Source organism: Antedon bifida, chromosome 2, assembly GCF_963402885.1.
Source record: "Antedon bifida chromosome 2, ecAntBifi1.1, whole genome shotgun sequence".
Lineage (NCBI taxonomy): Eukaryota > Metazoa > Echinodermata > Crinoidea > Comatulida > Antedonidae > Antedon > Antedon bifida.
The window spans coordinates 16369091-16391901 of record NC_136227.1 but is presented as its reverse complement, the minus strand read 5'-3'; the positions used below and the strand labels follow the sequence as shown (position 1 = coordinate 16391901).

The following is a 22811-nucleotide window of genomic DNA, read 5'->3' as shown; positions in this document are numbered from 1 at the left end:
GGCTTTATTATATCTATTGGTTAATATGTCAAGAAATAAAATGGTCAAAATGCGGCCATTTAATAATAACAATGTCTAGTACTATAGTAACGTTTTCATGCAAATAGGAATGACGAATACAGAACGGCCAGAACGAACATACAATCTTGACTTACTGTATTTCCAATGGGGTTGGAAAGTTTTTTTAAACTAAGAGTAAAAAAGTAACACAAAGTTTAAATCCGCAAATTAAATCATATTCCTGAGGATAATTTTTATTTACTGAAATTAAATCGTTAGTTTTACATGATTTGTTTATAATAAAATTTAATATTTGGATAATTTCATATTTACTCATGCGTGAACACCAGCTGAAAGACCTCCACAAAGACCCTGAATTCTTACAGTGTAATGGATCTTAAGTTTTGTAATTGTATTATTGTTTGTACTGTATTTTGAATAAAATTGGTACGACAGCACACGCATGTAAAAAATTGAATTGTGTCAATATTCATTTTTCTTTCAACATATACAGTAGACAATTTGCGGCATTTGACACAACCTTGATACTGGTGGTAGTTCCTGGATTAACATACTTAATCCGGACATAAACTGCATTATAGCCTAACTGGACCATGATACAGCAAACCAAGTAACACAATACCAAAAGCTATATCAACTGCAGGAGTTGTTGCAACTTGCACAAACTTGTTAATGATGGTAGTAGTTCCTTGATTTACAGGCTCCTCTTTAACACGTCTACCATTCTGGTGCTCACTAGCTATTGGTTTATGTGTACCACATTGTTCATTTGAGCTCTTCTTTTGAGATATTTCATCCCCATCTTTTTGTTCAATGTTTACTATTGTATTTCCCTCACTTCTACCACTATTACAGTTCAGGTTACCATTTTCATGAAATTGTATTCTATAATTGTTATTTACATTTTCTGGTTCTTCAATTTCATTGATGCTCTTATCGGTAAACTTATCTCTCTTGTCTTGATCTTCAATTCCTTTAATGGTAAACTTATCTCTCTTGTCTTGATCTTCAATTCCTTTAATGGTAAACTTATCTCTCTTGTCTTGATTTTCAACTTCTTTACTGGTAAACTTATCTCTCTTGTCTTGATCTTCAACTTCTTTGCTACATTTGCTTGACCTAATCACTGACAGGTTACTGTCATGAGGATCATTATCCAGTGATACTGCTGACAGTATACCTTCTGTTAATATGCTATTGTTTTGTTGTGATTGTTCATCAATGCATTCTTGCACATCAGAATCAGCAAACTGGTAAAAATAAATGTTAAATTGTATTAAATTGTATCAAGAAAAAAAAAAATTAAATTAAAAATCATAAACTGAATGTTTATGATTTGAATATGGAGAATATTTCATGAAAATTAACTGATTGACCATTTAATGAGGCGGAACCAAGCACAGGCAATCTCTCAGTAAATGAAATATACTCTATTCAACATTATTAGTTTTATAGCACAGTACATATGATGATGTGTTAATTTAACATCATTAAAGTAAGTACATGTAAATGAGGATGTGTTAGTGATGAAGGAACATACTTCACATTGTAAAGTTTGTTGGTGCAGCGAAGATTGAAAATTGGGAGTTTTAAGTTAAAAGCCTACCTCGTCTGAATTCAATTCATTTAATTGTTCATCTAACTTGCATTGGTGTAAACGAATTGAATATCCAATCATAGCATACTGTATGACACGTGCTGCCTCATGTCGTCTCTTTACATCTTCTCTCACCTTCCAGCCTCTAAAACCTACAACATATCAATTACTAATTAGTGACTCGGCATCATAGCATACTGTATGACACGTGCTGCCTCATGTCGTCTCTTTACATCTTCTCTCACCTTCCAGCCTCTAAAACCTACAACATATCAATTCTAATTAGTGACAATTAGTGGCTTGGTTTGGTAACAGCATGATGCCTGCAAGATATTTGTCAAAACACTATTACAATCAATACCTGCTTGAATGATGACCACAGCTGTCTCTTGTTTACTTTTGGTTGCCAGGATCTTCCTCCACCATATCTGTATTACACCAGCACTTAAATTGAATTCCTTCAATCTTGCAACTTCAAGTTTATCCAACTAAATGAAAAATAACGGAATATAATAAATATACAATGATGCAGATTCTTACTTACTTTTTTACACTGACAAGCTAAAAACTAAAAGCTAAAAGTATTATAATTTGGTGCTACAACTTTTTCATAATGTTATAAGATAGGAATTTTACTGATTTTCAATGACTTACACACATTTAACTGGTAATAATTTTTAATAAAATGGTATTTTTTAAATTGTGTCAAATTGATTGTTATTTTCTTTTTTATATTTACAGTATATACTTTTTTTAAAAAGAAAAATGCCTCAATTTTAAATAATTATCTAGTTAATTTTGGTGAATTTCCTATCTTATTCTACAAAAATATTCCTGTAGCACTACTTTTAAAAATAAAGGTTTATTTTACGACACTCATTCAGCTCTACTGCAAAGGTTTATATTATACAGATAGTGCCTGCTTAGAGGTGAAATATAAAAATTGACATCCCCGAGGGAATGATATTTTTCTCGAGGAACTAAATATTACATCTGTTATATTAAAATATGTAGCAAAGTGTAAGTAGACTTGGCTGGGTCGGCAAGCCTAAGTAATAAGACTGCCTAGTTCACCTTACCTTGGCGAAAAATGACCGTATAAAGTCAAATAATTGCTAATGATTCCTTTGCCATAAAATATTCACTTAAACTAATTAAAATTTAATTTATTCTACTGCAAATATAAAATAATTAAATTATTATTAAACTACTTTAAGTACCTGTCCCTCTCTTAGGAATATCTTTGTTTTTCCAAACAAAAAGCTTTTCATTTTATTTTCTTTGTCTGCTTCAGCTAAAACCAGATTCGTAATAACAGCACATTTACTTTTTGTATCCAAATCTTTTACATCTTCTGAGTTTGACCTTATTAATAATTCATACCTCTTAAGAAAATCACTGTACAACATTCTATAAGAAAATTGTCATTATCGTTCAGAATCAAGTATAACAAACAACACACTGGCAAGTGTGTTAGTAGGTGTTCAACATATGCAGTATGTACAGAGGTATATACAGTATATATTATAAACATCACAGGCACAGAATAAATTCTATATCGCCCGGTGATATACTGAAACTTAAATAATTAATTTGAAACGATGAAGATGAGGAAATCTGTGAGAATGAGAAAAAGTCGCCCCCACCAAGATTCAAACCCGGAACCTTCTGCTTGATATGCAGATATCCTAACCATTAGACCACTGGGTAATACAAATTACAACAAATAAGAAGGTTGTAACATGTTTAGTGCAACCTATAAAACAATACAATACAACCATTTTAGTTTTTTCTTAATTATTCAATATCGAAAACAAATAGCTGTAAGCTAACCTGGTAGGGAAGAAGCCCGTTGGACTAATCTGAGTTGTTTCAAGTGAACTTAACTAACAAGGGTATCAACCAGTCATAGATGGGTGCATTGTTAGTATAAAAGGAACACAAAACAATTATAGCTGTAAGCTGACCTGGTAGGGAAGCCTGTTGCACTAATCTGAATTGTTTCAAGTGAACTTAACTAACAAGGGTATCAACCAGTCATAGATGGGTACATTGTTAGTATAAAAAGAACACAAAACAATAGCTGTAAGCTGACCTTGTAGGGAAGCCTGTTGCACTAATCTCAATTGTTTCAAGTTAACTTAACTAACCAGGGTATCAACCAGTCATAGATGGGTGCATTGCTAGTATAAAACGAACACAAAACAATAGCTGTAAGCTGACCTGGTAGGGAAGCCTGTTGCACTGATCTCAATTGCTTCAAGTGAACTTAACTAACCAGGGTATCAACCAGTCATAGATGGGTACATTGTTAGTATAAAAGGAACACAAAACAATAGCTATAAGCTGACCTGGTAGGGAAGCCTGTTGCACTGATCTCAATTGTTTCAAGTGAACTTAACTAACAAGGGTATAAACCAGTCATAGATGGGTACATTGTTAGTATAAAAGGAACACAAAACAATAGCTGTAAGCTGACCTGGTAGGGAAGCCTGTTGCACTGATCTGAATTGTTTCAAGAGAACTTAACTAACTAGGGTATAAACCAGTCATAGATGGGTACATTGTTAGTATAAAAAGAACACAAAACAATAGCTGTAAGCTGACCTGGTACGGAAAGAAGCCTGTTGCACTGATCTGAATTATTTCAAGTGAACTTAACTAACAAGGGTATAAACCAGTCATAGATGGGTACATTGTTAGTATAAAAGGAACACAAAACAATAGCTTTAAGCTGACCTGGTAGGGAAGCCTGTTGCACTAATCTGAATTGTTTCAAGTGAACTTAACTAACAAGGGTATAAACCAGTCATAGATGGGTACATTGTTAGTATAAAAAGAACACAAAACAATAGCTGTAAGCTGACCTGGTAGGGAAGCCTGTTGCACTAATCTGAATTGTTTCAAGTGAACTTAACTAACAAGGATATAAACCAGTCATAGATGGGTACATTGTTAGTATAAAAAGAACACAAAACAATAGTTGTAAGCTGACCTGGTAGGGAAGAAGCCTGTTGCACTGATCTGAATTGTTTCAAGTGAACTTAACTAACAAGGATATAAACCAGTCATAGATGGGTACATTGTTAGTATAAAAAGAACACAAAACAATAGTTGTAAGCTGACCTGGTAGGGAAGAAGCCTGTTGCACTGATCTGAATTGTTTCAAGTGAACTTAACTAAGGGTATCAACCAGTCATAGATGGGTACATTGTTAGTATAAAAAGAACACAAAACAATAGCTGTAAGCTGACCTGGTAGGGAAGCCTGTTGCACTGATCTGAATTGTTTCAAGTGAACTTAACTAACCAGGGTATCAACCAGTCATAGATGGGTACATTGTTAGTATAAAAAGAACACAAAACAATAGCTGTAAGCTGACCTGGTAGGGAAGCCTGTTGCACTGATCTGAATTGTTTCAAGTGAACTTAACTAACAAGGGTATCAACCAGTCATAGATGGTGGGTGAATTGTTAGTATAAAAAGAACACAAAACAATAGCTGTAAGCTGACCTGGTAGGGAAGCCTGTTGCACTGATCTGAATTGTTTCAAGTGAACTTAACTAACCAGGGTATCAACCAGTCATAGATGGGTGCATTGTTAGTATAAAAAGAACACAAAACAATAGCTGTAAGCTGACCTGGTAGGGAAGCCTGTTGCACTGATCTCAATTGTTTCAAGTTAACTTAACTAACAAGGGTATTAACCAGTCATAGATGGGCGCATTGTTAGTATAAAAAGAACACAAAACAATAGTTGTAAGCTGACCTTGTAGGGAAGCCTGTTGCACTAATCTCAATTGTTTCAAGTGAACTTAACTAACAAGGGTATCAACCAGTCATAGATGGGTACATTGTTAGTATAAAAAGAACACAAAACAATAGCTGTAAGCTGACCTGGTAGGGAAGCCTGTTGCACTGATCTGAATTGTTTTAAGTTAACTTAACTAACAACGGTATCAACCAGTCATAGATGGGTGCATTGTTAGTATAAAAAGAACACAAAACAATAGCTGTAAGCTGACCTTGTAGGGAAGCCTGTTGCACTGATCTCAATTGTTTCAAGTGAACTTAACTAACAAGGGTATCAACCAGATGGGTGCATTGTTAGTATAAAAAGAACACAAAACAATAGCTGTAAGCTGACCTTGTAGGGAAGCCTGTTGCACTGATCTCAATTGTTTCAAGTTAACTTAACTAACAAGGGTATCAACAAGTCATAAATGGGTGCATTGTTAGTATAAAAAGACACAAAACAATAGCTGTAAGCTGACCTGGTAGGGAAGCCTGTTGCACTGATCTCAATTGTTTCAAGTTAACTTAACTAACAAGGGTATTAACCAGTCATAGATGGGCGCATTGTTAGTATAAAAAGAACACAAAACAATAGTTGTAAGCTGACCTTGTAGGGAAGCCTGTTGCACTAATCTCAATTGTTTCAAGTGAACTTAACTAACAAGGGTATCAACCAGTCATAGATGGGTACATTGTTAGTATAAAAAGAACACAAAACAATAGCTGTAAGCTGACCTGGTAGGGAAGCCTGTTGCACTGATCTGAATTGTTTTAAGTTAACTTAACTAACAACGGTATCAACCAGTCATAGATGGGTGCATTGTTAGTATAAAAAGAACACAAAACAATAGCTGTAAGCTGACCTTGTAGGGAAGCCTGTTGCACTGATCTCAATTGTTTCAAGTGAACTTAACTAACAAGGGTATCAACCAGATGGGTGCATTGTTAGTATAAAAAGAACACAAAACAATAGCTGTAAGCTGACCTTGTAGGGAAGCCTGTTGCACTGATCTCAATTGTTTCAAGTTAACTTAACTAACAAGGGTATCAACAAGTCATAAATGGGTGCATTGTTAGTATAAAAAGACACAAAACAATAGCTGTAAGCTGACCTGGTAGGGAAGCCTGTTGCACTAATCTGAATTGTTTCAAGAACACCGCAAGCACGTAGTTGATTTATAACATGAACGTTATCAAAGCTGTCTGGTTGACACTCAAGACTTGGTTTGATACAGCGGATGTAGTGAGGTGTTGTTTCATATAAAGTAGCCATAAGACTGTCCAATGAATTCTAAGATATAAGATACAATTGTTAGATTGTTACCCCGAAGATTACATGTAAAAACTAAATGGTATCAACCAAAATAAGTATAGTAAATACAAAATGGATTGAGGAAATATGTCTGATAATTAAAAAATAAAATATCTTGCATATATTATAAGTTACATTTTCAACAGAAGTAAAAAAAAAATTGGGAAGCAATAATTTGAGTGATCTTGCAGATGTTTATTTGATTTATTTCAGCATCATAAAAACAATTTACAGATAAATTATAATTAATATAATATACAGGAAACAAAATATCAAAACATCAACAATATACAAAAACAGGGATGCTGAGGAAAACCCATAAAAGTCCTTGTTTCCCTGTTTCTCCTCTTTCAAGAAAAAAAATGGTCAAGAAAGCAAAAACAACAACAAAGCAAAAAACCTATCTAACTCCTAAAGCAAGAGCTTGGTCTTGAAGGTATTTTTTTAATTGATGTTCCATACTAAATTCATCAAGAGTCTAAATTAAGTTTTGTATGAGTTTCAATTTTCATGATTCTGTACCTTAAATTTTGATACCACTGTAAAAGTAGTCTTTTTGCCTTTTGTTTTACTTGGATTCTGCAAAAAAAATCATAAAATTAACCTATTTTAGGTTAAACAGAACTATTAACATAACTGACAAGATGCAAGGGCATTATAAATATCACACATTTATTCTTTGTTTAAAAGTTTCATGATGTAACATTGATGAAGACAGAACTTAAAAAGCAATGGACGTGAACAATAGAGAAAATGGTGTTAGTATAGTGTTAGTATGGTGTTACTACAGTGTTAGTATGGTGTTACTACAGTGTTAGTTTGATGTTAGTATAGTGTTACTATGGTGTTTAAAAACTAATAACAAGATCAATCACATGTAAACTGGTAACATCAGCATCAACTAGTTGTTGCACAAACTTCTTGCTGCTAATTCTAAGCAAATCTACAAGTTCTGCTGGAATACCATCCTAAAAACATCAAATGATACACAATAGATTAATTAGTAAATGAACATTCACCTGTGTACACTGCACATCAAATCTAATGAGCAAATATAATGTATTGTAATAGCAATATAAGGTTTCCATTCGAAGTAAATATTAAAAATTATTATTATTAAAAAATATCCCTGATAATAGGGCAGGAAGGCAAGTTGTTAAATTAAACTTAATTGTAATAATGGAGAGGATGTGTGGTTAAATAGGTTGAAACACTCTTGTCCTTTTCCAAATAGAATTGTGAACCAATTCTTATTTTGATATAAAACCAGAAAGATGTAATAAGCCAAAGTCTAGAGCACGTACTCCAGACTGAAAAGTGATTCCAACAGGAGGGGGAACCAACAAGATGGCGGCCGTAAATGTGGTCAAAAACATTTAGTATAAAAAATAATAATCTAATATAATACATTAAGACCACATAAATTACAACACATATTCTAGTCAAAGCACAGTGAAGATTTATAAAATTAAATATATTTTTAATCGCAATGGAATGAATAATTTCTTGGTAATCTAGCATTTTTTGTATACGAGGATCATATAGAATCCGTTTGCGTTTATATGCTTAACACGCTACATTGCGTATCGTTGTCACGCAGATAGGCTCAACACAGGCGTATAGCAGTGCGTACTGCGTAGGGCATATCTGATTGGTCGATTGCAGCCGCTATCCTGTTGGTTCCCTCTCCATGGAGAGTCACCTTTTGAACTGCGATAAAATTGTAGTTTGACATCTGCCTTCGGCTATATATAATATCATTGTATAAAACAAATATAAACTATTTGACTGCTGACCATTGTTTTGATTAATGACAGGCTAACCTTTAAGTTGTTCCTATACACTATGTTGTATTCTAAAGTTGATAGTTAAATTCTCTGGTACTTCCTCCTTGATTTCACTACAAGTTTTGAAAAAATGAGCTAAGATAGTTTAGCAAAAGCAAAAGATTTTCCCTGTAGCTACAAACAGCCATTGATACATTTTCCTGTAGCTTTTATTTTTAGTTATAAAATTATGAGAAATGAGTTTAAACGAAGCAGATGCACTATCCCATAATTGTAATGCTTTGAGAAACTATTTATAACCTTCTATCCTCTTTTTTGTGAATATACTGTAAAACTGGCTTTCAGTTTTAAGTATATTACCTTATTCTTTTCAATTAGACCATCCACTTGGTACGTAACTTTCTCTGCATAGTGATGCACAACAAAAGCTGGTGATATCACTGACATGTGTGCACGAGATAAGTTTGAACTGCTGATAGTGTCATGAAGAAACTCACAAAATGAACTTGGATCTGAATGTCTGTTTAACTTGCATTGCTATAAACAAGATAAACTTGCAATTAGTTCATAGAAAGTAAATGACATAATAACATGATTGTGATCCTTAGATGGACAGTCTCCACTAAGCACAACAACTTATAGTTTGAAACTGGTTGTGGTGCTACTGTACTTAACTTGAAATCACTGGGCATAATGTGTGCAGCAGGTGAATATTTTTAAATTGGGGTTAAGCTTGAGGTGCAAAAGTACATCAGCACCAGGTTTTCTAGTGTAAACTAGGCTCAAAAGTCCATTGTTTATCTTCTTACAAACTACAGTTTATTTTTATTGAAAGACAAACTATGGTTTGTAAGACAAACTATGCCTGTCTGGTAAAAACCACTGTTTCTCAAAATGTCAAATTCAAAATAGGAAGGAGTTATTATTATACGACGTACTGTACTACGATTGAGAAAGGCGAATTCTCAATACATCTTTTTTTACAGCAGCTTATCTTTCAATAAAAAGACAAACTACAGAATACAGGTCTTTTCCAACCATAATTGGCGAAAAACTATGACAAATTATTTTTTTTATTTTGCTGTGGAATAGCAACACTTACTTGATTCATAAGTGCAAATATACTGATGTTGCCTTCAATAATATCAAGACATGTTTTATTGTCAGTAAAGTCTTCAAATTTCCATGGAATTCCTTCAGATTGACAGTCATCCTAGAATAATACAAACATGGCTGTTTAATCAGCAGTATAATTATGTTTATAAATTATCACTGTTAGATAAAAAAAGTGAATGATAATTCTCATAAACTTTAATTATTATTGTTATCTTAATTATTTTATATTGTATTATAATTATACTAGTATTTTGATATTTTTTTACGAGATTCGTTTGATATAAACTAAAAGAAGTTCCATATTATTTTTCTTCATTTTTTTTTTTTTTAATAAAAGAACTTGATATTATCACTCTAATAAAACACTGTTGCACCAACTGTATATTAGCATACTCTATATATAGAAATAAGTTTGTTGGAATACCTGTTCTGCTTTGAGGAAGTTGTGCACAAAATGTTGCTGAAGTTTCTCATTTGCATAATTTATGCATAATTGCTCCAAACTGTTAAATGAAAAACTTTCAAATCCGTAGACATCCAGTAGACCAATGTAAGACTGCCAACTCCTGGCCATGGTACAGCCATTGATGAATCCAACGAGCCAATCAAAAACTCTGAAACGTTAAACCATAATTTAGTCACAGTCTTCAAACTAGTTTTTTTTTGGTAAAACCAAAGTGGGGTTGAAAACGTTTGCATGTAAACATTTTCTCCTGTTACATACGAACTACATGACAAAGAAAGAAATTAGGCAGAAAGAAAGAAGTCAGGCCATGACAGAAAGAGAGATTAGGCAGAATAAAAATGAAATTAAATTGACTATGTATTAGAGTTTGCATGTAATGTATGTATGTTCATTTTATTTTTGTGAATGTTTAAAGGTGTATGTACGATTTGCTGTGGGCAATCCACCTCGGTGCAGCCCAGCATGCATATGGGAAGGCAAATAAAAGTTATTGGATATGAACATCTTCTGTGGGTTTGTTTTGAATGTATAACATGTCAGTAAAAAGGCAAATACTGTACAACAAGATCATTTTAAAAGAGTAAGTAGGTTCCTTTCACTACAAAACAAATATTATACTTATAATGTTTGTAAAATACCTGGCATAGAGTAACTTTGCAAGACAATCTCTCCTTGTGTGACATTCATCTTTTAAGCAAGGTTTCATAAAGACACTCTTTCTACGCTTGTGAGATGCAGTGATTTGTCGGAATGCTAGACATCTAGTTAAGGCATCAACATCAAGACCAAGTAACTGTGCAGCAGCATTAACAGAGGTGTCAACTCCTGATGAAGCAACATCAATATGATATATTGAATAATTAGTAAATTATAAAATCTTTCTTTGGCTGAAATATTTTATCAACATTTTTTGAAGATGGAGAAGAATATTAATAAGATTATTTAAGATTTTAAAATGACATAATTATTAACGATATTTTTTGTATATATTTTTTGGGCAACCTATCGTAATTAAGCTATTCCTTAGGTCTGTTTTTAGTTATTTTTCATATATTATATTATGGTAGAAATAAAAACAAATTAAAAAATACTAAAAAAATATATAAACTGTTGATAGAATATTTTGAATCATAAATAAATGCCAATTTACTTTAGATTTAAAATTCTAATAAAATAAAAAAAAACAGTATTATAAATATAATCTGTTAAAACTTAAAGGTCGGAACTACTTTAAGCTAAACTATAAATACTGTATGCAAACTTAAAGGTTGGAACTACTTAAAGCTAAACTATAAATACTGTATGCAATCTTAAAGGTCGCAACTACTTTAAGCTAAACTATAAATACTGTATGCAAACTTAAAGGTTGCAACTACTTAAAGCTAAACTATAAATACTGTATGCAATCTTAAAGGTCGCAACTACTTTAAGCTAAACTATAAATACTGTATGCAATCTTAAAGGTCGCAACTACTTTAAGCTAAACTATAAATACTTTATGCAATCTTAAAGGTCGCAACTACTTTAAGCTAAACTATAAATACTGTATGCAATCTTAAAGGTCGCAACTACTTTAAGCTAAACTATAAATACTGTATGCAAACTTAAAGGTCGCAACTACTTTAAGCTAAACTATAAATACTGTATGCAAACTTAAAGGTCGCAACTACTTTAAGCTAAACTATAAATACTTTATGCAATCTTTTTATTGGTATAATACAGAAAATAATTAAACAGCATAACCTTTATATCATTTACCTTGTTTTTCACAATCAATTTCACATGGTCCAGTAACATCATCATCACTAATAAACTCTACATTTCCAAGATGAAGTATACCACTTAGAACCTACAAATAAACACATTTCAAATTCAATTCAATAATTCAAAAAATAGAATTATAACATTACTATTAGATTTATGTATAAAAAACACCACAGTCTATTAAAACACTTATTTATATACTACCATTTGGTTTTCATTAAAGGCAAACCATAAATTTGTAAAAGTTGTTTTGAATCAATATACTATCATGATTGTAAAAACTAGGTAAAAGTTCACTGATGTTTACTGTCCACATGTGCTGGATTAGTTCAACCAAGGCATCTAAACACATTGCTTTGGTTCAGGTTCTACTAAAATATCACCACTAAGTTTAACCATGTTTTACCAGAGAATTTCACTCTTCCCTGGTAAAACAATGTTTATTAAGTAACCAGTTCTAATTAAGTAAAAGTTTCTTACTTTAAATAATTCTTGTTGCTGTGACCTGCTAAGTCCAACATTAGACATTGCTTGCTTTGTTACTAAAAAATCTTGTTTATCCTTTTGATTACATGCACCTTCTGAATGGTTTAGTGGCACATAGTTTAAGTTGTCTGAACTCAATACATTTGGTAGTAACCAGTTTCTCATTTCCCTTTCATTTGCGCCAAACAGCATCTATGATAATTTGAAAGAAGAAATGTTAATGATATTATTAAATAGACTAATAATCAGAATAATATAAACTAATAATATATTTCATGCTTTGATAAAATTAGTAGAGTGAGTGCTTTCTTGCCCTATATTACACAATATTACAAAGTGACAATTTTGTTTCAAGATGTTTAATATAAGTACCAGAAAGATCCTTTTCACATCTGCCTACATTGATCTCCAGACTTATTACATGTTTTCATATTCACACGCCAACCTTGTGAAATCAAGGGAGAAGTATTGTCATTGTACAGTTAGGGGCGCTATCATTAGCGCAACCTCAAGTTTGTGAGAAAAAAAACGTCACGCTTCGATACTTTCAAACAGGTGTACAGTCAGTTAAATACCAGGACAAAGCACACATGCGCAGAACAAACAAAAAAACAAGCCCCTGTGAATATCAGTAGAATGTTAACAACCTGATTACAACCAAAGGGTATATTAATATGCATCTTCTAAATAATTTGACACTAAAATTATTTTATTTAATCTAAGCGTTGCAAAGATATGACCATTTTGTTTTCAATGGGTCAAAGTATTCAAATTGCGGTCAGAGGTCAAAGATGAATTTTAGAAATTTCACAACATGAGTTTTTATAACCAGCATGCTTCAAATATTCATAAAACGCAATGTTTACACTTTCCCCATGATTTGCACACGAAAATACATAGGGAACTGGACTAAAGGGTATAATAGAACAGGCCCCTGTGAATATCAGTAGAATTTTAACAATCTGATTACAACCAAAGGGTATAATAGAACAGGCCCCTGTGAATATCAGTAGAATTTGGACAACCTGATTACAACCAAAGGGTATAATAGAACAGGCCCCTGTGAATATCAGTAGAATTTTAACAACCTGATTACAACCAAAGGGTATAATAGAACAGGCCCATGTGAATATCAGTAGAATGTTAACAACCTGATTACAACCAAAGGGTATAATAGAACAGGCCCCTGTGAATATCAGTAGAATGTTAACAACCTGATTACAACCAAAAGGTATAATAGAACAGGCCTCTGTGAATATCAGTAGAATTTTAACAACCTGATTACAACCAAAGGGTATAATCATGGAGCTATAAAATTTTATAGCTCCATGGTATAATAGAACAGGCCCCTGTGAATATCAGTAGAATGTTAACAACCTGATTACAACCAAAGGGTATAATAGAACAGGCCCCTGTGAATATCAGTAGAATTTTAACAACCTGATTACAACCAAAGGGTATAATAGAACAGGCCCCTGTGAATATCAGTAGAATGTTAACAACCTGATTACAACCAAAGGGTATAATAGAACAGGCCCCTGTGAATATCAGTAGAATGTTAACAACCTGATTACAACCAAAGGGTATAATAGAACAGGCCTCTGTGAATATCAGTAGAATGTTAACAACCTGATTACAACCAAAGGGTGTAATAGAACAGGCCCCTGTGAATATCAGTAGAATTTTAACAACCTGATTACAACCAAAGGGTATAATAGAACAGGCCCCTGTGAATATCAGTAGAATTTTAACAACCTGATTACAACCAAAGGGTATAATAGAACAGGCCCCTGTAAATATCAGTAGAATTTGGACAACCTGATTACAACTAAAGGGTATAATAGAACAGGCCCCTGTGAATATCAGTAGAATTTGGAAAACCTGATTACAACCAAAGGGTATAATAGAACAGGCCCCTGTGAATATCAGTAGAATGTTAACAACCTGATTACAACCAAAAGGTATAATAGAACAGGCCCCTGTGAATATCAGTAGAATGTTAACAACCTGATTACAACCAAAGGGTATAATAGAACAGGCCCCTGTGAATATCAGTAGAATTTTAACAACCTGATTACAACCAAAGGGTATAATAGAACAGGCCCCTGTGAATATCAGTAGAATGTTAACAACCTGATTACAACCAAAGGGTATAATAGAACAGGCCTCTGTGAATATCAGTAGAATTTTAACAACCTGATTACAACCAAAGGGTATAATAGAACAGGCCTCTGTGAATATCAGTAGAATTTTAACAACCTGATTACAACCAAAGGGTATAATAGAACAGGCCCCTGTGAATATCAGTAGAATTTTAACAACCTGATTACAACCAAAGGGTATAATAGAACAGGCCCCTGTGAATATCAGTAGAATTTTAACAACCTGATTACAACCAAAGGGTATAATAGAACAGGCCCCTGTGAATATCAGTAGAATTTTAACAACCTGATTACAACCAAAGGGTATAATAGAACAGGCCTCTGTGAATATCAGTAGAATTTTAACAACCTGATTACAACCAAAGGGTATAATAGAACAGGCCCCTGTGAATATCAGTAGAATTTTAACAATCTGATTACAACCAAAGGGTATAATAGAACAGGCCCCTGTGAATATCAGTAGAATTTTAACAACCTGATTACAACCAAAGGGTATAATAGAACAGGCCCCTGTGAATATCAGTAGAATTTTAACAACCTGATTACAACCAAAGGGTATAATAGAACAGGCCCCTTGTGAATATCAGTAGAATTTTAACAACCTGATTACAACCAAAGGGTATAATAGAACAGGCCCCTGTGAATATCAGTAGAATTTGGACAACCTGATTACAACCAAAGGGTATAATAGAACAGGCCCCTGTGGATATCAGTAGAATTTGGACAACCTGATTACAACCAAAGGGTATAATAGAACAGGTTCCTTCTTTGTTAACAATCACCCCTCTATTGTTACCCTTTCACACATTCTATTGTTCTCTTAGCGTCCCTTCTTTGTTAACAATCACCCCTCTATTGTTAACCTTTCACACATTCTATTGTGCTCTTAGCGTCCCATCTTTGTTAACAATCACCCCTCTATTGTTACCCTTCAGGCCCGTATCCAGGGGGGGTGCGTTGGGTGCAGACGCACCCCCCCAAGTCCCAAAAGGTCCACTATTTCCTCGGTTGGTATTTTTTCTTGTCTTGTTTAACTAAAGACAATATCATTATATATATACAAAATTTACATTATCAATGGTATACAAACAAAAATATGTTAATATAAAATGAAAAAAATACCGGTTAGGTAATTAAATTACGGAATCTAAACTGACTACAAACTCGATGTGAAACATGCGCACTCGATCATGTGACGACAAGCAATAGCTTAGCGCGCTTCGTGTACGCGGTACGCGGTAAAGTGTTTGCTGGAAAAATACAGACAGCCGGCGGCGGTGGTAACGGACGTGTCTGGAAATACAGACACTATCGAATACCGGCGCACAAACATGGGAAGGAAGGAGCAGGAAGCTAGAAAACGGAAAGCTGCTGGTAAATCATGCCAAAAGTTGGATGGCTGGATAAAAAAATCAAAAGAAAAAAAAGAACAAGACCAAGAGGCTGAAGATCTAGGCCAGGCCCCAGAGCCTGTTCCAGAACAGCCAGATTTAGATGGAACCCCAGACGGTGGTACCGGTATAAAATTAATCTTTAATTAATTTAATTGATTTTTAGCCGAATAGATATAGGCCTAGGCCATATTAAACATAATATGAATGAATATTACATGAATGAAGTACTGTAAAAGTAGGCACATGTATGGCTGCAATGTAAGCATTATGTTCAGACATTATTTTCACTAATTGTACCTTATTTTCTATTATAGAAACAGAAGGACTTTTGAATGATATCGGCAAGTTAATAAATGCCACCATGACAACTGATGATGTCATAGCGGCTACACAATCTTTAACCGACGAACAAAAGTACCGGCTATTGACGAATCATTTTATTCCACCCCGTAATTTTAAGTTTCCTGCGCGATTTTTACATCAATGCAAAAGGTCATTTCAGGCCAGGTATTTAGAAAAATATAATTGGATGGTATACACGCCAACACTCGACGCCGCCTATTGTATTACATGCGTATTAATGATGCCACCTGATGCACACAAAAATAAAGGTATTTTTGTAAACAAGCCATTTATTAATTTTTACAAGATCGACGAGAAGGCCATGGCTCATCAACATACAAATTATCATCGCGACTCTATGATCGCTGCAGATACTTTTAAATGTTCGATCGAAAAGCCAGATGGAAATAACATCGACATCCGTTTCAACGAAGAAAAGAAGGCGAACATCACTCGAAACAGACATATTATTAAATCTGTTTCCGAAGCAATCCTCTTCTGTGGTCGCCAATGTATTGCTCTGCGAGGAGACGTGGAGGAGTTTTACAAGGAAGATATTGCCACTCATGGGAACACTGGCAATTTTTTTGCCGCACTGCAGATGGTTGCCAAGCACGATACCACACTATATAGACATATGAATAATATTGGACTTAACAACAGAAACGCAAAATACACCTCACCGATTATACAGACTCAAATCATTCAAATAATTGGTCACGACATTATTCTTGCCGACATTGTTAAAGAAATCAAGGATGCAGGCTGCTTTAGTATAATGGCAGATGAAGTAACAAGCCATAATAACGAACAACTGGCTTTATGTGCTCGTTTTGTGGATCAGCATAACAACGTTAGAGAAGAGTTTTTGGCTTTCTTGCACCTTCCTAGAATCACTGGCGAATGTATAGCCAATTTGATTGTGACGACCATTGAAGATTTTGGACTTGACATAACCAATATCAGAGGTCAAGGTTACGATGGAGCATCCAATATGTCAAGTAAGAATGTAGGGGTTCAGCGAAGAATACGAGATCGTTCTCCGAAAGCTGTCTATGTCCACTGCAGTGGACATTGCTTGAACCTTGTTATTGCACATTGTTGTGCGCTTCCAAGCATAAGGAATACCTTGGACAAATTAAAGAAGTGTAGTCTCTTTTTTCTCGCAAGTCCAAAACGTGAAGGTGAGATTAAGTAGAATTATAAGAAATGATTTAATATAGGCCTAAGTAAACAAGTTGCTATCTATTTTAAAATATATTCGTAACTTCAGTACAGTAGCCTGAATGAAGAAAATTGTTTTACAGTATCTTTTTCCACACCAAACACTCTTATAACCACACACTGGTAATTATAATTATTACTCATACAGGCCTGCTGAAATCTATCATTCTGAAAGAGCTACCAGAGTCGGCAAAACGTAAACCATTGATTGATCTCTGTAGAACCAGATGGGCAGCACGCCATGACGCCTACACCCATTTTTACCAAGCTCACCTCTTCATCATTACCGCATTAGAAAATATTAGCCAAGGAGCAAATGGTGAGTTGTGTGGAGATACGTTTAGAGATGCCAAGTGGGATCCGAAGTCGAGAGGCGATGCGTCATCACTACTAGCAGGCATTACATCGTTTGATTTTATCATAACATTCGTTGTTGTATACCAATTCCTTTCACATTTAGCTGGTATCACTATAAAGCTACAGGGCAGATCAGTTGATATCATCTGTGCATACAATCAGGTATTTTTACTTTTCGATACATTCTATTTGAAAGATTATTTTTGCTATGCAATAATGCACAATTACACGTTCTCTAATTTACCGGTAATGTACTTATTTTGCAAACACCTTATTATTTTACTTACTAAGATAGCAGAAGTCAAAACCACCTACAGATGTATTGCATCTACCATTGATAAAGAGTTTGGGCACATATTCGAGCATGCTGTACGGATGGCTAAAGCGATTAATGTGGATCCATCTATGCCAAGAACGGTTGGACGTCAAATCCATCGAAACAATGCTCCTGCTATATCGCCAGAGGAGTACTACAGGAGGAATCTGGCTGTTCCATTCATTGACCACATAATCACAGAGCTTGATGAACAATTCTCTGGTTAGTATCGTCAACACCCATGTAATGTCTTGTCCCTATTCCTTCTATGATATTGGTACACACTGAACAAAGGTTAATGAAGTGGTATGTTTTCTATGTACAGATTTAGCCGTCTTATCGTCAAGGCTCATTGGTTTGGTGCCATCCGTCATTTGCCAAAATGACCCTCCAACAAGCATTGATGACATCATAGAGGTGTATCGAGACGACCTTCCGTCACCCGAAACGATACACCAGGAGTTATTCCGCTGGAAAGTCAGGTAAGTTCCAGACAACTACACTGATTTGTCGTCAACGTCGTCATGATGATGATGATGATGAGACATCATCATCGTTATGTATTATTTTCGATCATCATCCCGATCATGTAGTGATACCAACGAAATTAAATTTAAATTACAGATATAGCACGAAGACTGAAGACAAACGACCCCAATCAGCTGCCCAGGCAATTAGGGAATGTGACCGCCTTATTTTCCCAAACATATATGCATTGTTAAAGATTTGTTGCACAATTCCATCTACGAGCTGTGAGTGTGAGAGAAGTGCGAGTGCTTTAAAAAGACTGCATACATACACACGAGCAAGCATGACACAAGAGAGGTTATCATCGCTAGCACTCATGCATATACACTACTCAAAAGACGTCGACTTGGATCAGGTCGTGGATTTATTTGCAAAAAAATATCCAAGGAGGCTAGAGCTTCATACTCTATTACATGATCGTCATTCTACTTAAACAGTAATGAATCATTTAAAATAAACACAATTTAATTAAGAATTTGTCATTTTGTTGTCTTTTATTCTAAAAATCACGGTAAGGCCCATTTTCTTGTTGAAATTAATTTTCTGCAGTCGGTCAGAGTGTTTCACTGTTTGTTAAGGCCAACTCAGACAGCGTCGTACGACGCTGTCTGAGTTGGCCTTTAAACATCATGAAAGCGTTAAGTTCTGGTGTCCATCGTTCAACTAGCCCAAGCCACAACAAAGAGTCTTAAAGGCCAGGTGCGGGCAAAAAATTTCTATTGATCATACATTCCAATAATTATCGATCTATAGTTTCCCCTATGTTTCATAATTTTTGGGATTTTATTTGTGTTACACGAGCTTGTTGAAAAAAAGCACTTTCTTATCAGTGGGGGGATAGTTCAAATTACACAGTAAAATCTCTATTCTTTTGTACACACATTTTGTAAATAGAGCGGCATTTTAAAAAGCTATGAAAAATAAACGGTGTGGTAAAAAATTTTATCAGATGACTAAATATAAGTAATATAACTTTAATTTTACATTTCTGGTATTTTTATTCAACTTCAGATTTTTATTTTCATGTTATAGCAAAAATTATCCACCGTATATCCACCATCTTTTTTCACCTTCTAGGGAGTCACCAGACATGTTATTACATTAGGTTAACTACCTAACTACTGAAAAAAAGTATTCCTGGTTTTTATGGCAGAATATTGCCAAATTTTGTATTTGACCATATTAAGGGAAATTCATGTTTTTTCGTCTTGATTTCTGTTACAAATATTTGATTTAAGTACAATTAACCAGATATTATATTTAAAATTCATGCCTGTACCTGAGCTTTAAATCAGTCTTGAGAACGTCAAATAACGCAAATTTTGCCGGCGCCTTCGGCCCCTGGACCCTGACCGGGGGCCCTTGGCGGCCCCCTGGCCCCCAGCCATTGTTGCTCGCTTCGCTCGCACCCCCCCATTATAAATGCTGAATACGGGCCTGCCCTTTCACACATTCTATTGTTCTCATACAATAGATTTCCTTTGTTCTCCCCAGGACTCACGTACACTACTCTGACTACAACCTGATTACAACCAAAGGGTATAATAGAACAGGCCCCTGTGAATATCAGTAGAATTTTAACAACCTGATTACAACCAAAGGGTATAATAGAACAGGCCCCTGTGAATATCAGTAGAATTTTAACAACCTGATTACAACCAAAGAGTATAATTCCTGACATGTTTGCTATTAGCCTACTCACTTTAGAAACATGGTAACAGAAATAAATTGCAGGGTTTTCTCTAACCTGCAGAAAATATGCAAATGTATCACAGTTTCCAGCAGTTAAGTTAAACAGTTGGTTATCCGGTTTAAAGGTACACAAAAATGAAACATAACTAATACTAACTTGGTAAAAGATGTGAAAATTCCTGGAACCATCAAATTGATAAACAACTCTAGTTTTCTCAAGAAGATATGTCTGAATAGAAGCACCAACAACATGATTTCCACTGAAAACAAAATTGGAAAGTTAAAATAAGAATTCCTCTTGTGTGTAATTTCATTCTTCCCTGCTATGACACACAAAATGGCATATGTAGAAACTCAAAATTCATGGCCTGTATACAGTATGTTGGTTGAACGTTAACAAATAAAAATAAGGAAAGTTTAAACTTACCGACTGAATTGTAGCTGAATGTACTTTCCAAAGCGGCTACTATTGTGATTCCTGGACGTGCTAGCATTGCCTAAGAAAATGAAATAATAGTTGTCTAACAGAGAGTTGTAGGATACTGGGTGGTGATGATGATTAAAGAAAATTTGATATATTGATATGATATAAAAATGCTGATTTTGTATATTAACAAAAATAAAGGTCCAATTTCTAGCGATCTTAGGACCATAACAGTACATAGATGTTTTTACACTTTGAGAATGACATGTGTACCTTACTGTACTTGATTAAAGATAAACATAATAATTACCAAATGCTTCAAGAATAGGATTTGAGTCTAATATTCTACGTTCAATGCAATCTGCTGGTGATGGTGTAAAACCACTATGAACAAAAAAGACAACAAGTTATCACAAATAAGTAACAAAAAAGAAATAAAAATTGTAATTTTACACACATGAGTCAATGTTTTCTATTGATATTAAATTAAATGTGTTTATTTTTCATACCTAGGGTTACATACTGCCACTGTTGTCAGATATTTTAGTAAACATCTTGCATTCCATGTCTGTAATAAAACAATAAGTAATTTGTAATCACAACAAATAACAGAGAACAACAAACGTTTTTGTATGCTCAAAAAAAATATTGACTAAACTGCCTTTGTGAAAAATGGGTTGCCAACATTCCCTCTTTGCACGTCTGGCAAGCATTTAGTGACATTCAATAAATGCTGATTTTGTAACAGTGTACTTTGAAACAGTAAAAACAAATTATAGAACTCTCTATTACTTGTCTATGCTTTAGCCTCTCTATTTTTATTCAAGTTTGGGCCTCCCTATTATTTCAAAATAAACAAGAAATGGTTTTAAAGGTAGAAAATTGACTCTGATTACATTGGTGAAAACAAACGTAAAACTGAAATTGAGTTGAATTACCTTTCCAGAACCACTTTCACCGCTGACAATTATTGACTGATTAATCTTGTCTAGTCTTCTAGTAAGATTACTCAAAGCTGTTTCTGCAACTCTAAATACATGTGGTGGGTGTGCCTGATAAAATATATAATATAAAATAAAGATATATGTTCCAAAAAAAAAAAAATGAAAATGAGGATTAATAAAATCAAGCCATTTTGCAGTTTTAATAAAGTTATTTGTTTCAAAGAAAGAAAAAAAACAAATATAACACTAGTTTTACTAAATTAATGGTTAAATTTAACCAAAAGCCCATTTCCCGACAGAAAATTTGACTGTTAAAAAATTATAATAATAAAAATGTTTTTTTTTTCCAATCCAATTTTTGGTCAAAGTAAATAACTACAGTATTATGTGACATAAAATGGCATATTCAGCAAAACAATTATCTTTTCAGAGGAGCTCAGCATATATCTCTAAGTTCTCACTTCTAAGTGCAACTGAGGACATTTTTGCCCAATATTGAAGATAAAGTGAAGTCAAGATTTTAATAGTGATGTCACCAACAGATCAATTTTCCTAAAAATCAATAGTATACTAGCAAATCGTTGTTTACCTTTTGATTACTATGGTAACGATGAATCATATGAACATCAAAATGTCCAGTTTCTTTGAAAGGATTCAAAGTAACAAGTGTGTTGCCAGTCTGAGTGTGGTATCTACCAGCTAAGTACCGCTCACTTAAACAGTTCAGCACTATGAACAGAAAACATTAGGTTAAGTAACAAGTGTGTTGCCAGTCAGAGTGTGGTATCTACCAGCTAAGTACCGCTCACATAAACAGTTCAGCACTATGAACAGAAAACATTAGATTAAGTAACAAGTGTGTTGCCAGTCTGACTGTGGTATCTACCAGCCTGAGTGTAGTATCTACCAGCTAACTACCGCTCACGTAAACAGTTCAGCACTATGAACAGAAAACATTAGGTTAAGTAACAAACGTGTGTTGCCAGTATTTTGTCCAATTTTCTTCAAATTGTCCGCTGTTCTACTCTAAAAATGTATTAATACTGTAATTATAACATTTTATTTTAAAGTGGTCTTTAATTGC

At 34.1% G+C, this 22811-nt stretch overlaps 2 protein-coding genes across 2 annotated transcripts; one reads left to right on the top strand and one right to left on the bottom strand.

Moving 5' to 3' along the window:
- Positions 1-228: 228 nt before the first annotated feature.
- On the bottom strand, positions 229-22568 carry LOC144835482 (unconventional myosin-XIX-like). The gene is made up of 20 exons (XM_078690566.1): positions 22553-22568; positions 22317-22456; positions 21722-21835; positions 21293-21351; positions 21094-21167; positions 20787-20856; positions 20517-20619; positions 12339-12536; positions 11853-11943; positions 10733-10919; positions 10053-10242; positions 9615-9725; positions 8873-9049; positions 7601-7693; positions 7248-7304; positions 6526-6704; positions 2839-3028; positions 1980-2106; positions 1628-1770; positions 229-1271 (listed from the first exon to the last, which is right to left on the bottom strand). The coding sequence occupies exons 1-20, from the start codon at positions 22566-22568 to the stop codon at positions 597-599; spliced, it is 2994 nt and encodes a 997-aa protein (XP_078546692.1). The 3' UTR covers positions 229-596.
- On the top strand, positions 15929-19040 carry LOC144835142 (zinc finger MYM-type protein 1-like). Its single transcript, XM_078690196.1, has 2 exons — positions 15929-18621; positions 18764-19040. Exon 1 carries the CDS (start codon positions 16262-16264, stop codon positions 17438-17440), a length of 1179 nt encoding a protein of 392 aa, XP_078546322.1. The 5' UTR covers positions 15929-16261; the 3' UTR covers positions 17441-18621; positions 18764-19040.
- Positions 22569-22811: the final 243 nt, after the last annotated feature.